Raw genomic sequence first — 15737 nt, 5'->3', positions numbered from 1 at the left:
ATTGGGTATCTGTATTCTGTTTTGTTTTATTGCAGCTAACCTTTAAATTGTGATTTTTTTTAAAGCGTGCTGATGACATTACAAACTTAGTAACAGATACTACACTTCTTGTACACTTTTTTGGAAAGAAAGGAAAAGCTGAGCTCAACTTTGAAGATTTTTATAGGTGAGCTTAATTTTTATATTTGTATTGAAAAATGTTAACATGCTAAAGTCAGGAAGGTCTTTAGGAATCATTTAGTGCAGTGACGCTCACCTCTTTGCTGCTTTCATCTTAACTAAAGATACTCTAGAACAAATATCCACTCCCGTCAGTGCTTGTGTACCAGTAGTTCTATTGATAAATGTAACAGGAAGTCACTGAATGATGAAAAATATCCAGATATCTGGATTGATTATTTCCTATATATTCAGAAGAAAGAATATTACCAATTCCTCAGTCTCGATAAGCTGCAGTAATAATAATAATAGGCATGTATAGTGTTTGCTGCAGTAAACACGAGGCCGGGCACATTAACTCCTTTAAGTCTCATCGCTACCCTGCAAGATATTCTTGTTATGCCCATTTTACAGATGAAGAAGCCAAAGTCCTGAGAGGCTAAGTACCATCTGTTACCATCACTCTTCATTTATCTTATTCATTGTTTATGTATTTTTGTCATAGATTCATGGATAACCTCCAAACAGAAGTTCTAGAAATAGAATTCCTTTCCTACTCTAATGGGATGAATACTATCAGTGAAGAAGATTTTGCTCATATTCTTTTACGATACACAAATGTGGAAAATACATCAGTATTTTTGGAAAATGTGCGTTATAGTATACCTGAAGAAAAGGTATCTAATCCCCATTTTTATTTTGTTACATATGTTATTATCTTGTAATTATATAGGTCTGTAAAATATATTGTCCTTCTGTTAGTTCTTTTGCTTCTCTGTGGATTAATAGATTCTTTGGATATATTCCAGCCTTCTCCTCTGTGTCTTAAGCGCTCTGGCTAAACTTTAAAATGGATTAACTTAAAATTCTGGGTTGGGACTTCCCTGGTGGCACAGTGGTGAAGAATCCGCCTGCCAATGCAGGGGACACGGGTTCAAGCCCTGGTCTGGGAGGATTCCACATGCTGCGTAGCAACTGAGCCCATGCGCCACAACTACTGAGCCTGTGCTCTAGAGCCCATGAGCCACAACTACTGAAGCCTGTGTGCCTAGAGCCTGTGCTCCACAACAAGAGAAACCACCGCAGTGAGAAGCCCCCGCGCACTGCAACGAAGAGTAGCCCCCACTCACCACAACTAGAGAAAGCCCATGCACAGCAACAAAGACCCAACACAGCCAAAAATAAATAAATAATAAATTTTTTAAAAAATTTAAAAAATAATATAATTCTGGGTAGATTTCCATATTTTTCTTAGACATGCTGAAAACCTTTAAGATTATTAGCAGTTGTTTTATTCACATTATGGATATCACTTTTCAAGAGAATTCTGCTGAGCTATAAGCTTTGACTACTATGTAAACATCACCTCATATAAAACGATTTATATTGACATCATTTCAGTCACACTTTATTCATTTCTATAATACCCTTAATAAAAGGTCATTAGAAGACGGCTATTGACGAGTGAGTGATCTTATCGGTAGTTGAAGTGAGGTTTTTCAAAGAGTTTGGATGGCATGAATGGTTAAGAACCTGGGACAACTGATTGTCTATTTGTTTAGTAGCAAATGTTTTGTCAGCAATTCTGAGCAGTTGCATTATCTAGTGGTATTTGAGTGCATCACTGCAACCAAGTAGAACTGGTGTTACAAGTACCCCTTCAAGCATGGGATGTTTTGGATATATTGCCTTCTATTTGTGTTTGTAGAAGGATCAAGTTAATCTATCCAAGAAAAACTTGCAAACAGTTTGACTTTGTTTAAAGTGGATACACTGTGACGGTTCTAACAATTCTGCAGGTCCCCTACAGAATGAGGAAAAAAGGACTTGATGCATTTGACTATTAGTTTATGTAATCACTTAGGGGTCTTTTATCTGTTTTACATGTTGAAGTAAATTTTTTCTAATTCATAGACACTTCCCTAAAAATAAATATCAGAAATTGTACTATTTTGTCAAGCTACGAGTGTATTATTTAGGGCCTTGAAGAATATGCTTTTTTTTCTTTTATCCACTGGAAACTTATAAAAATCTGAAATTCAAAAAAGTCAATTCCAGGGTGAAGTGTTTAGGGAACTCTTTGTACTGTTTTTGCACCAATGTTTTACATTTAAAATTATTTCAAAATAAAAAGTTTGGCGGAGGGGAATTCCCTGCCAGGCCAGTGGTTAGGACTATGTGCTTTCACTGCCATGGCCCGAGTTCGATCCCTGGTCAGGGAACTAAGATCATGCAAGCCGTGTGGCACAGCCAAAAAATAAAAAATTTTCTTTTAAGTTATATTCAGCCTCTCAAAACTTCTAATTGATAGAGGTATCTTAAATGTAACAAATTATTACAGTAAGAAAAGGAAAATATAGCAAGTGAACCAGCATTGATTCTCACTGATTTTTTTTTTTTTGCATTATCTCATCAATCATTAGAACAACCTTCCAGATACTGATAAATTTCTTTTAGAAAAGAGGAAGCTAAGGTTCTCAGGTACTTAAAATAGTTGCCCAAGGATTCAAACCCAAGACGCTAAGCCAGTGATATTCCTAACACACCCTGCTTCTGTATTTACCATCTTTTCACCTGCCATCCTCTTTTCTCAAAAGAGTAACAAGTAGTAGTACTCGAATAGCACTTTACATTTCTAAAATACTTTCATTTCCATTCATTTATCTAGCAGATATCAAACATCTGCTGTTTACTAGGCCTTTTTGTAGCCACCGTGGGTAAAGTGACAAGATAAGCAAAATCCTTCTCTCGTGGAAACACATCTTAGTGGAGAGATACAATAAACAAGTAAAGGAAAAATAGTAAATGATATCTTTTCAGATAATGATAAATATTATGAAGAGGACTAGAAAAGAAGATAGACAATCAAGGTAGCTTTTGAGGAAAGGCTGTGAGGAATGACCTGTGCCAAGATCTGGATGAAGAACCTTCCAGGCAGAGGAAGCAGCAAATACTAAGGGCCTGGGGACAGAAAAAGCTTCCTTTATCTGAGAAATTGCCAAAACGGTTAAGTCAGTGAAGGGGAAATAGTAGGAGATCGAGGAGAGATAGATTAGGGGTCAGGTCTCAGAGGACCGTGTAGGCCAAAATAAGAAGTTTAGATTTTATTCTAATAGTGATTCTAAGAGTGATGGTAAGCTACTATAGTATTTAAACTTTAAAGCAGTGGTAAGTGAACTACCTACTTCCTATTTTTGTAAATAAAGTTTTATTGGAACATAGCCACGCTCATTCTTTAATGGATTGTCTCTGGCTCCTTTTGAGCTATAACAGTAGAGTTGAGTAGTTGCAACATGCACCATATAACCTGCAAAAATAAAAATATTTATTCTCTGACCCTTTATAGAAAAAGTTTGCCAATCTTGTTTTAGAACATAGGTGTCATGTTTGTTCATTCAACAAGTATTCATTCAGTGAGTATTTGCTGTCTACTATGACACTCAAATCTGATTTAACTCATGAGCCAGATATGACCTGATTCATGTCTCAAAAGATCATCGTGGCTGGTGTATACAGAATAGACTTCAGTTGGCCCCGGTTTGAAAGAAGAAGGCAAGTTAGAATGTTGTTATAATAGGAGTATAGGTAAGAGATGAGCATGGTTTGGACCAGGGTGAAACTAGGGAAAAGTGGTCAGATATTGGATCATTTGAAAAGTAGAGCTGATAGAACATGTTGCTGGATTAGACTGCAATATGATGGAACAAGAATCATGAAGAACTCCTAGGTTTTGGCCTGAACCACATGGTGAAACAGTGCCATTTATTGAGCTAAGCAAGACTACAAGCTTGGGATTAGGAAAGAATCAATGGTTTTATTTTGGACAAGTTAAATTTGAGATTCCTATGAGGTATCCACTTGAAGAAATTCTGCAGGCAGTTGGATGTGTGACTCTAGCATTCAGGGGTGCAATCAGGACTACTTTTGGTGTATAGACTTCCAAATGGTGTCTCCAGTTTAAACTTCTCCCCTGAATTTCAGTCTTTTACTTCATACCGCCTACTCAGCATCTCCAGTAGTATCCAGTAGACATCTCAGGCTTAATAGTTGCAAAACTAAACTCCTGAGCATCCCCCCAAAATCTTGCTCCACGCGCCATCTTCCCTGCTTGAATTAATGGAAACTCCATTCTTCCTAGTCGTTCTAGCCAAAATTTTTGGACCTGTCCCTCTCATTCTACATACAATCCATCACAGATCCACCTGACACTGCTTCTGTCAGCATTTGATCACTCCTTGCCACCTGCATTGCTACCACCCAGGTCAGTTGCCTCCTAAGTCACCTCTCTGCCTCCAGCTTTGCCTCCCTGCCATCCGCCCCCCATTCAGCATTTAAGGAAGCGCTTTATACCATGATTCAGATCTTATCATAGTAACTCCCCATTTTTCTCCTTACAGGGGCCTCCAAGGCCTACACAGTCTGCTCCCTTATTACCTCAGACCTCACTTCCTGCCATTCTCCCCTGTCCTCGCTCTGCTCCAGCCACACTGGCTACTTTACTGTTTCTCAAATACCAGGCAGTCTGCTGTCTCAGGGGTTTTGTGTGTGTTCTTTTCTCTGCCCAGAATGCTCTTCTCTTAGATATGCTGTGTATATCGCTCACTATGTTATTTCTCAATGAGGCCTACCCTTCCAATCTAATATATAAAGACTCACCTATTATATAAATAATATGTAACTTACTATGTAAGTAATACTCTAGTAGATAAATTATAACCCTTTCCCTTGGCATCCCCTATTCCTTCTTCCCTTAATCTGTTTTTATTTCCATAGCGTTATCGTCTTCTAACATACCATATAATTTACTTTTTATTTTTCATTGTTTATCTGGATAAATAATAGTATTGATATTTACTTATTTTTATTATTTGTTGTCTGTCTCCCCTAACTAGAACATAAACTCCGGGAAGGCTAGTGTTTTTATCTTTTTTATTCACTCATATATCCGCAGCACCTAGAGCCCCTGTCAAATGAATTGATAGATAATATTTAAAGATGTGGAACTTAAAGCTTTTCTGTTTTTGTGAATTTTATCTACATATATATTCACTCATATGAAATGGTAGATATATACAAAGTTATTTATTATAGCATTGTAGCAAAAGATTGGAAACTACCTGCCTCTTTCAGTAACATACTGGTTAAATTCCAGAAACTACCTCTTGCAGTAAGTTACTGGTTAAATAAATTATGATGTAACTATAAAATGGGAAAAGGTGCAGCTGGAAAAAGACTAAGAAAGGTCTTTATGTACTAATATAGAATGATCTCCAAGATGCAGTAAATGAAAAAGAACACAACTTAGAGCATTGTATATAGTATACTACCATTTGTTTAAAAAGATAGCCTATGCTAATTCTAGAAGGACCCACAGAACTGAAAACATTGGTTCCTCCAAGGAAAGGAACTACATGGCTAGGTGACAAGGGTGGGAGAAAGGGAGATTTTGTGTTGTATATTCTTTTGTGCCTTTTGAATTTTGAACAGGTGAATATATTGCCATATAAGATAAATAACTTAAAAAATGTTAAATACCATGGGACCAGGTGAACTTATCTAGGAGAGAATGTAGATAGAGACTGTAGAAGGGAAGGGAAGAGGGCTTCTCATCATAACCACGTAATGTAAATATTAACAAGAAAGTAATAAAATTACCGTTATTAAGCTTTGAGGACACTGATGTTCAGAAAGGTTTAAGAGACTTACCTTATTAGATCATTCAGCCAGTAAATTTCAGAGTTTGAATTTTCTGCTTTTTTCACAATGGTACACTTCCCTCAATCTTTCAAAGTTGTTTATATATTTCTAAAAGTTATTATGTATTTGCTGTTTAGATCAGTTACTGATCTAAATAGCACACTTAATTTATGATATGAGTATGAATTTTGTGTTGAGAATAAACATAGTTTATATTCCTGAGGTCCTTTTAAGCGCATGTTTTCTAAATGGTCGTTTTAGTTTGGATGATAATTTGTCTTGATGATTTTTTTGGCTTTTTCAAGTTAAATCTTTTCCTCATTCTAGTCTTTTGATTTTTTCAAATTTTACCGAGGTAAAAATCATGTAACATAAAATTAACCATTTTAAGCTGAACAATTCAGTGTCGTTTAGTATATACACATGTTGTACAACCACTATCTCTATTTCCAAAACATTTTCATTACACCAGAAGTAAACCCTGTACCTATTAAGTGTTTTCCCCCAGCCTCTGGTAACCATCAGTCTGCTTTTTCTCTCAGTGGATTTAACCGTTCTGGCTATTTCATATAAAAAGAATCAGGCAATATGTGACTTTTCATGCTTGGCTTCTTTCATAATGTTTTTGAGGTTCATCCACATTGTAGCATCTATCAGTACTTCATTCCTTGTTATGGCTGAATAACGTTCCATTGTAGGTATATACCACTATTTGTTTATCCAGTCATCTGCCCATAGCCATGTGAGCTTTTCCCACCCTTTGGGTATTGTGAATAATGCTGCTATGAATATGTGTGTACATGTATTTTTTTGTTTGAATACCAGTTTTCAGTTCTTTTGGGTATATACCTAGAGTGGAATTGCTATATATATAAATTATAGCCATCCTAGTGAGTATGAAGTGTTATCTATGTAATCACCTTTACCTTTACCTTAACCAGAACTCTTTATTTCTTTATATAGCTTTGAGTTGCTATCTAGTTTCTTTTTTCAGCCTGAGGGACTTCCTTTAGCATTTCTTGTAGGACGGGTCTGCTAGTAATGAATTCCCTTAGCTTTTGTTTATCTGAGAATGTCTTAATTTCTTCATTTTTGAAGGATACTTTTGCCACATACAGAATTCTTGGTTGACAGGTTTTTTTCTTTCAGCACTTGAAGTATCCCACTCACTTCTTGCCTCTGTGAGTTCTGATGAGAAGTCAGCTGCTAATCTTATTGGGGATCCCTTCTACGTGAAGAGCTGCTTCTCCTCTGCTGCTTTCAAGTATCTCTGGCTTTGGCTTTTGACACTTTGAATATGTGTCTTGGTGTGGGCGTTTTTTAGTTTATCCTACTTAGATTTCATTGAGCTTCTCAGATGTGTAGACTCCCGTCTTCCCTCAAATTTGGTGTTTTCAACCATTATTTCTTTAAATATTCTTTCGACTCCTTTCTCTCTTTTCCTTCTGGAAGTCCCGTAATGTATGTATGAACTTGATGGTGTCCCCAGCACCCTTAGGCTCTGTTCACTTTTCTTTTTTTTTTTTTTTTTTTTCCTGTGGTACACGGGCCTCTCACTGTTGTGGCCTCTCCCATTGCGGAGCACAGGCTCCGGACGTGCAGGCTCAGCGGCCATGGCTCACGGGCCCAGCCGCTCCGCGGCATGTGGGATCTTCCCAGACCGGGTCACAAACCTGTGTCCCCTGCATTGGCAAGCGGACTCTCAACCACTGCGCCACCAGGGAAGCCCTGTTCACTTTTCTTCATTCTTGTTTCTTTCTGTGCCTCAGACTGAATAATTTCAATTGTCCTCTCTTTAATTTCGTAGATTCTTTCTTCTGTCTGCCCAAATCTATTGTTGAACTTCTCTAGTCAGCTTTTCATTTCAGCTATTGTACTTTTAAGCTCCAGAATTTTTATTTGGTTCCTTTTACACTTTCTGTCTCTTTATTGATATTCTCATTTTGTTCATACATGGTTTTCCTGATTCCCTTTAGTTCTTTGTCCATGGTTTCCTTTAGCTCTTTAAGCATATTTACAACAATTAATTTAAAATCGTTTTTTCTTTGGTCCAATGTCTTGGCTTCTTTAGGGATGGCTTCTGTTGATTCTTTTTTTTTCTTCCTGTGAATGGGCCATATTTTCCTGATTCTTTGTATGCACTGTAATTTTTTGCTAAAAACTAGCCATTTTGAATATTATATGGTAACTCTGGAAATCACATTCTCCCCTACAGTTGTCCATTTGCAAAATAGCTTGGATAAGTCACTAAACAAACAGAAAAGACTGTATTCCTTGTCGTGTGCAGTCACTTAAGACTCTGTTCCTTTATCTTAGGGGTTAGCCAGAGAACTGACAGAGATTTCCTTAAATGCCTGAAGCCAAGAAGAAAAAAATATAGTACTGTCCCAGTCTTTGCAGTTAAGCTATGAGCTGGAGCACTCCTTCAGCACTACGCCAGGCTACCTAAGCCCCTTTATTTACCTTCACCTCCTGCTCTCACAGAGCTCACATATCTGCCAGAGGTGGTAACCTAGGGTCCTCTCAGGTCTGTTAAAGCATGTGTCAGTTCCTGGGCATGTCCAGTTTCCCAAGTATATGCAATAGCGCTGTGAGCCCCTATTCTCCCAGTAACCATTCTCTTCAGCCTCCTCCTTCCCAGGCTTTTGGATTCTGTCTGCCACTTGTCTCCTCTGTCGTCCCTTGCCCCAGGCTGGCATAGAGTGTGTATGTCTTTAAATGTTGTAATAGATGTCACTGTCACCAGGAAAGCCATTCTAGTCCAAGGGGAAAAGGGTGAAACAAAAGTCAGCCTCTGTGCTGGTCCTTCAGGGAATCACCAGACAGGTCAAATCACATATCACGACAATTTGAGAACAAGGCACCCTTACTGAAAATCAGTTGACCATAGATATTTGGGTTTATTTCTGGACTCTCAGTATATATGTATTTTTGATACTTTAAAGTCATCAGATATTATCATCACTTTATTTTTGTTACGATGTAAGCTACTTCTTTTTACTCCACTTCTAACGATTAGGACACACTCCATTCAAGTCCCAGTGGTTCATTACAGAAGTGATTCTGGGAATAAGAATGGGGAGGGAGAAAAAATGGCCATACCCCTGTCTCTCTGCCACTTCCCCAGACTGTCTGTCCCTCACTTCTGTTAAGAATGGATTGCTTTAAATAATCGCCATCAAACTGAATGCCCTGTTTTTCAATTTACAATTCCATATTTACAAACACAAAGAGTTTAATCTGTACAAAACAATTACTGTATGGTTTTGAATTTGCCCTGTCTTTCCAAACATGAGATCCCCATTTTGAAAAATCCAAAGGTTCAGATGGAGAACATTGTATTCTGTCATTCTTTGATTTGCTTTTAATTTTAAGCTCCCTAAAAGTATTGACATTTTTGTTTACACTTTGTTTTAAAATATCCCATCCTCTTGTTTTTCACTTTTACCAGCATTAACCTGTCACCCTGACACAGAGATTGTTGCTGGGACAGCTGATCCAGCACAAACTGATACAGAACCAGAGCAGTGGCCAGTTTCCCTGGCAACAAGCTCTTCACATCAAGATAAACCCCTTCTGGCTCAGTCTCCCTAATTGAGTCAAACAGTCCTGTCAGGAAAACATGGCAGGGGGGATCAGATCACAAAGCAGAATCCAGAGTTGGAATGGCCATAAATGAATGTAAGGAAAGAGAAAAAGAAAAAGTGAAGAGAAATGACAGTGATGATTCTCCTTGAAAGTAAAGAGGGGTTATAATTGAAGTGGAACTAATGTGTATTAAAATTTGGTATTATTATTTCAATAACAAATTGATAATATTATTTTGATAATAAATCACTTAATCAGTAGCTGACTTATATGAAAATAAACTCTCTGGCTCTTTGCCCAGCTTTCCAGTGCCACCTCCTTAGCTTCCCTTCCCCTGCTACCCCAGTAGTAAGGTCAGAATTTGTGAAGCCTAAGCTCTCAGCCCTCTGCTTGTTCTCTGTTTACTTAGTCTCTCAATTTTGTTCATCTTGCTGAGGAGAACACATCAAGTAAATGCAGCCCTTTGTATCCAAATTCCTATTATCAGAGATACATTGTGCTTATTTCAAGTCACTTTCCTGTTTAATTGAAGTTATAGCAGTGGCAATAATTTCAATTTACAGTAAATGAAATTCCAGAGCCCTTTCCATGACCCTACCGGAAGCCCTGTGTTGGGCCTCCCAGAGCTCTGCTACAGTCATTGTACTTCCTCCTGTTGTTCTGGCAGCCTTATCATGGCAGGAACAAGTAAAAATACACGACTGTTGGCTTATTAGACATACTTATTTTGCATTGTCATTATAAAGACATTTAATGACCTAATGCTGAAATATATTTAAGGAGAAATACATGTACAGGAGAAACTGGGGGTTTTTTTGTTGTTTTTTTTGTGTGTTTTTTTTTTTGCGGTACCTGGGCCTCTCACTGTTGTGGCCTCTCCCGTTGCGGAGCACAGGCTCTGGACATGCAGGCTCAGCGGCCATGGCTCACGGGCCCAGCCGCTTCGCGGCATGTGGGATCTTCCCCGACCGGGGCACGAACCCGTGTCCCCTGCATCGGCAGGCGGACTCTCAACCACTGCGCCACCAGGGAAGCCCGAGAAACTGTTTTCAGAGGGTTTTTTTTTTCTTCTTTTTTCTTAATGATCATACTTACTTTTAAAGTTTAAGAAATTCAGGCCTGAAGTGAGAATTTCCAAAAATGGAAACTTTTAAATTTATGTTTATTGTAGCATTTTTAAGTTTGTGCTGATATGACAGTGTTTTAAAAATATTTTCACCTATCATTGCTAATAGTAGCAACATTACCCAGTGGAAAAAATTTGAGTGAATTTTACATTTCATTTGGAGAAAGAAGGTTTCAGAAGGTACCCTGGAAATATATACTTACAAGATATATTGCTGATGCTCAATCTACTTATTTCTAGTAAGCGTAGATATTTATTTAAATCAATTTGACAATGCTAAATATATTTACATATATTTTCCCAATATAGGGCATTACATTTGATGAATTCAGGTCATTTTTCCAGTTTTTGAACAACCTAGAAGACTTTGCAATAGCCTTGAATATGTATAATTTTGCAAGTCGCTCTATAGGGCAAGGTAAGTAACAAACTTTCAAAAACTAAAAGCAAACCATATTCCTACGTTGCTTCTGGTGACTTTGACAACAAATTAACTAGATATATCATATTAGCCATCAATTTGCCTGAAAGTTTGGTGTATACTTCAACAGGAAATTTGTTTTCCCTAAGCTAAATTTAGGAAAATATGCTACTATTTTGTATTAAATTTATGATTGCCCTTCACTGCATATTATGGGAAAAGCTAATGATGTTTGTAAAGGTTTAAAGAGGAAGAAACCTCATGGCTGCTTGGTAACCTTGAGGGGATATGTGTCTCCCTATAGAAGAGCCAGCTGGCCATGCCGCAAACATCATCACAGGGTGATAGTCATATTATTTGTTTGTATTACTGATTTTACCCACACTCTCTGCTGGCTCAGAAACCTGAATTTTGTCAACAGAGCCACCTCTTAGCCATGGACTTACATTAGCTAAGTTTTAAGAACGATATATAAAAATGACAGTCAATTTTGCCTGATTTACCAAAAAATACAACTGCCATAGAATTCTGAATGCTGTAGTCCTCAGGACCAGCTCATTCTTTCCCTGTAGGTAGACTAACAAGTCAAGTCCTTTTCCCAGGATTCTGTGGCTATGACCCACCTTCCCTTCCCTCGTGGCCATATTGTTTTTAAATATTCTTGCCATATGAGGACTTTCTGGTTATGTCTTTATGGTGATTTTACCCGTGTCTGCCATAATCTAATAAGTGCTAATCCCCCAGTTCAATCTCAGAGGACAGTCTCGTTATTTTATTAACCAAGTTCTAGGGACAAGGCAAACCGGAGCCTCTTAAGTGCTAATAATTCTCTTTCCCCAAAACACAGATAGTGAATCCCTCGCATAGCTTCATTCACTTACTCGTTGAGGAAAAGAAACCTAAAAACTGAAAAGTTTTCATATTTCACCCTTTGACTGGTCTAGATATTCAAATAAGGCATCTTCTTAACACATTTTAGTGTTTTAAAACCAAAACCTTTGGGAGCCCTGCCTTAACAGGCCAATGTTTTACTGCCATGGTAAACCTACTAATCAACTTTAAAAAGAGAAAAAGTCAGTATCTGCTTAGCTGGTTCAGAATGGAAAGTTGCTCTTTTACTTTGTGGAACTGAATGAAACGAAATGAAAAGAATCACTCTTGCAGGTGCTAGGAATAGATCTGTCTCTCTTTTTTTTTTTTTCTGTTGCCACTTCTAGCATGTTAATTCAGGTTATCACCTCTTAAAAAGAGCTATTGCTGTAGCCACCGCAGTGGTATTCCTGCCATTATCCACTCTCCTCTCTGACGTTTCCTGGACAACTCACAGAATAATCTTCCTAAAACAGATTAACCCTGACACACCTGCTATGGAAAATTCTTCAGTTCCCCAATTGCCTGTTGAAGATCGTACAGGTTCCTCACCTCAAAGTCCCCGTGCAGAGCTTCCCCAGCTCCTGGGTGTCCAGGCTGCTCATTTTCTGAACATGCCTTGTGCTCCTGTGCCCTGCCCCACCTTTGTTCTTTCATGTCACCATCTGCCATTTCCTCTCATCTCTACAAGCTGAAATCCTTTATCCTTCAGGGCTGAACTCAGATGCAAAGCGGCAGCCTTCCCTAATCGCTGTCTTCTCTCTCCTTTCCCTACTGCACGCTACCCCACAAGTAACCACTCATTTCCAAATTCTCATAGCGCTTTGTTGCTGCTTTTTGTGTGGTCCTGTGTAATGATTATTTGGGCAGGTGTGTCATCTCCCATCTGAACTGTAAGTTTTTTGAGAACTTATTCACCTTAATAACCTCTAAAGTGTCTGTGGTTGATAGTAGGCCCTTTTAATTAAAACCACAAAAAATTTTATGTTCCCTAAAAAGATGGCATGATTAATGAAAAGTGCTATGTTACATAAGATCATGACCCATGTTTAGAAAAAAAAATCTTCTTTTATAACCTGGCTAGTAATTAACACATATTATAAAAATGTTAATGGTTTACTCCTTTTCTGTGTCATTTATCTAGATGAATTTAAACGTGCCGTCTATGTAGCCACTGGCCTCAGACTTTCACCACATTTAGTGAACACAGTCTTTAAGATTTTTGATGTTGACAAAGATGATCAATTAAGCTATAAAGAATTCATTGGAATTATGAAAGACAGACTCCATAGAGGATTCCGGGTAAACCTATAAATTTCAAGCCTATTGCTATCCTTTTTAAAAACTGAAAGAAAAAAATCCATCTAAGTTTCAGAAACACTTTATATAAGTTTTTAAGGATATAAACAGATGTTATATTTGAAAAGGAAAAACATAAGGCCCTACCTATTTTCAAAAACAATTTGAAGAGATAAAAGGTGATGCTTTTTTAAATATAAAATCAGTGTGATTTTAATAACTTATTTTCATATTCAATTAGTTTAATGTCTTCATCCCAGTTTGTGGGGGGGAAATGTTGCCAAATATTTTGATTCAGTCTGCACACTGGCTGTTTAAGACTTGCTAGTATACAAAGAAATATCACTATTTCTCATTTTATATGATGCAGATTTCCACTAGGCAACGTGAGGTTCTTAAGTCACTGCATATTCAGTACTTTTTATATGGAAAATGAGGTAAAAAATGTTTTTTTGTCTGTTGAACTGTTCTTTCCTTTTAACATCTTATACTGCAAAATAATTACAAGAAATTCAGTGATTTTTCTCAGAAATATGTTTTAAAGAATGAAATGTAGCATAAATCAATAAATGTTTACACATTTAATGTATTTGGATGTGCCACAAATGGAAAAAAAATATATGATTAACAGCTAGAATATTCAATCTTCCCTCTTTGGTAACAGTACCCCTGAGCATTATACATTTAAAAAGAAAAAATATATATATGTACAAAAAAATCAAGATTCATCTGAGACAATGTTTTTAAAGATTTTTAATGGATTCTTAAAATCCCAACTGTCTTGGTAAAGATACCGTGTACTTAACTGCCACCTAGTGGTTAGTTATTAACATTTGCGGTGATGGCACAAATGCCTAAAAGGGCATGCGTTGAAAATCATTTTTTTCCTCAAATATTTTAGAATAGCAAGATCAAACTAAAATATTGGGTTGGCCAAAAAGTTCGTTAAGGTTTTTTTGTAAGATGTTACGAAAGACACGAACAAACTTTTTGGCCACCCCAATATAAAACTATGCTATAAACCCCTGACACTGTATTTCTCTCTTAGATTTTATGTATTTTTATTTTTACCTTATTTATTGAAAATCTGTGACCCCATAACATTTTATTTACATTTGCACACTTTTAATCCTCTGTTCCACAGGGTTATAAAACAGTTCAGAAGTATCCCACTTTCAAATCCTGTCTGAAGAAGGAACTTCATAGCAGATAAGTATGTTAGCACCTCTGTTTGTCTAAATTTGTTCAGTAACAGTAAAAGAAGGGTCATAATTTATTTTTCTCTTACAACATTTAGGTAATAGCTGAAAGAAATAGAATTATAATTTTATTTTTAATGTTTAGGTCACTAATTCAAGTTAAGAATTAGTCTTTTAATGATTTCATTTTACACCATACAGTTCAGTTTAAGAATAGTTATTATAACAAAGCATTAGTTTGCCACTATTAAGTTGTGATCTAAAAATGAACTGGAATAAATACTCATCTGACTGGAATTCTCATGAATGTTGTGACTGAAAATTTTTCTGCTTAACCTGTAGTTTTGTATCTGAGCAGATACAATATAATGAATCCAGATTGCATTTTTATAATCTAGGATTACTAGCATCTAAGGGATATTTGTAACTATTTTTTAGGATCATGATTCCAAACATCTCCTACAATAATAGCAACTAAATTTTTTTAGAGTTATTTTGGGTGCCTGACACTATACTAGGTGTTCTTCTACATGTAGTATTTCATTTAATCCTTACAGATAGATATCCCATTTAACAGCAGAGAAAATAGAGACTTGGTGAGTCATTTACCCAAGATAACTTGCTAGTAAGATGCAAACCAGGATTTGAGCAATTTGAGCCTCATCCTGTGTGATGACAAAACCATCTTAGTTATTATTTACTACACCATCACCATGGAATGAAATAGTTGAGGAAGATACAGGAGATTTGTTCAGTTTGTATCAACCCAAATAAGTATCTCAGACTTGTTGCTGACCTCCAAAATGAGAGATTTGTTTTTCCTTTTTTCTTTTTGTTTTTCTTTTAAAAGTCAACTATAGCTATAAAATTTTGGTTGATTGTGGGTTCTGATTAGGTCTCTGCAGTGAAACTTTCATTCATTTACATGCTTGCAAATACCTATTTTTTTGATATTTTTTTCAAGATTAAAACATATTTGTCTAGAGTGGCATTACCAAAGTGGTACATATGCATAGGATGTCAATGTATATTAGTTAAAAGACCAAAAGCTGTTTAGAAATAAGTATGAGAAATATCATAATAGATATGGTTAAATAGGTTCCTTAGGACTTACAGATCTTAATATGCCACTATTGATTTGTCTCTCTAAAAGAAAACAGCAGTATTTGGTATTTTGCAAAGTAGCTTTGAAGCCTAATATTTTATGGAACCCATTTAGGGAATTGCTGGTCTAAAATGTTTAGTGGTAAGTAGGCTTATTTACTTATCTAAGGTGGTAACTGTTGTGATTGAGCTAACATAAGAAGTCAGGTCTTCCTAATCTCTATTTTGAGGAACTTTATATTGCCTTTATTATAAGAAGTTAAGCTAAACATTT

General features: G+C 36.7%; 1 protein-coding gene across 1 annotated transcript in view; it reads left to right on the top strand.

The window, feature by feature from the left end:
• The window catches only part of MICU3 (mitochondrial calcium uptake 3), a 107712-nt gene that overhangs the window by 77517 nt on the left and 14458 nt on the right, over positions 1-15737 (top strand). The window contains exons 10-14 of the mRNA XM_022571098.3: positions 66-166; positions 665-836; positions 10880-10988; positions 13006-13163; positions 14305-14373. Of these exons, the coding sequence (XP_022426806.1) occupies positions 66-166; positions 665-836; positions 10880-10988; positions 13006-13163; positions 14305-14373 (609 nt within the window). The remainder of the gene's footprint in view (positions 1-65; positions 167-664; positions 837-10879; positions 10989-13005; positions 13164-14304; positions 14374-15737) is intronic.

This window comes from Delphinapterus leucas, chromosome 21 (assembly GCF_059928025.1).
Source record: "Delphinapterus leucas isolate spDelLeu-1000000601 "Yukka" chromosome 21, BTC_Dleu_Yukka2, whole genome shotgun sequence".
In the NCBI taxonomy this organism is placed as follows: domain Eukaryota; kingdom Metazoa; phylum Chordata; class Mammalia; order Artiodactyla; family Monodontidae; genus Delphinapterus; species Delphinapterus leucas.
Note: the sequence above shows the minus strand (reverse complement) of the source record. Positions and strands in the feature narration are given on the sequence as shown.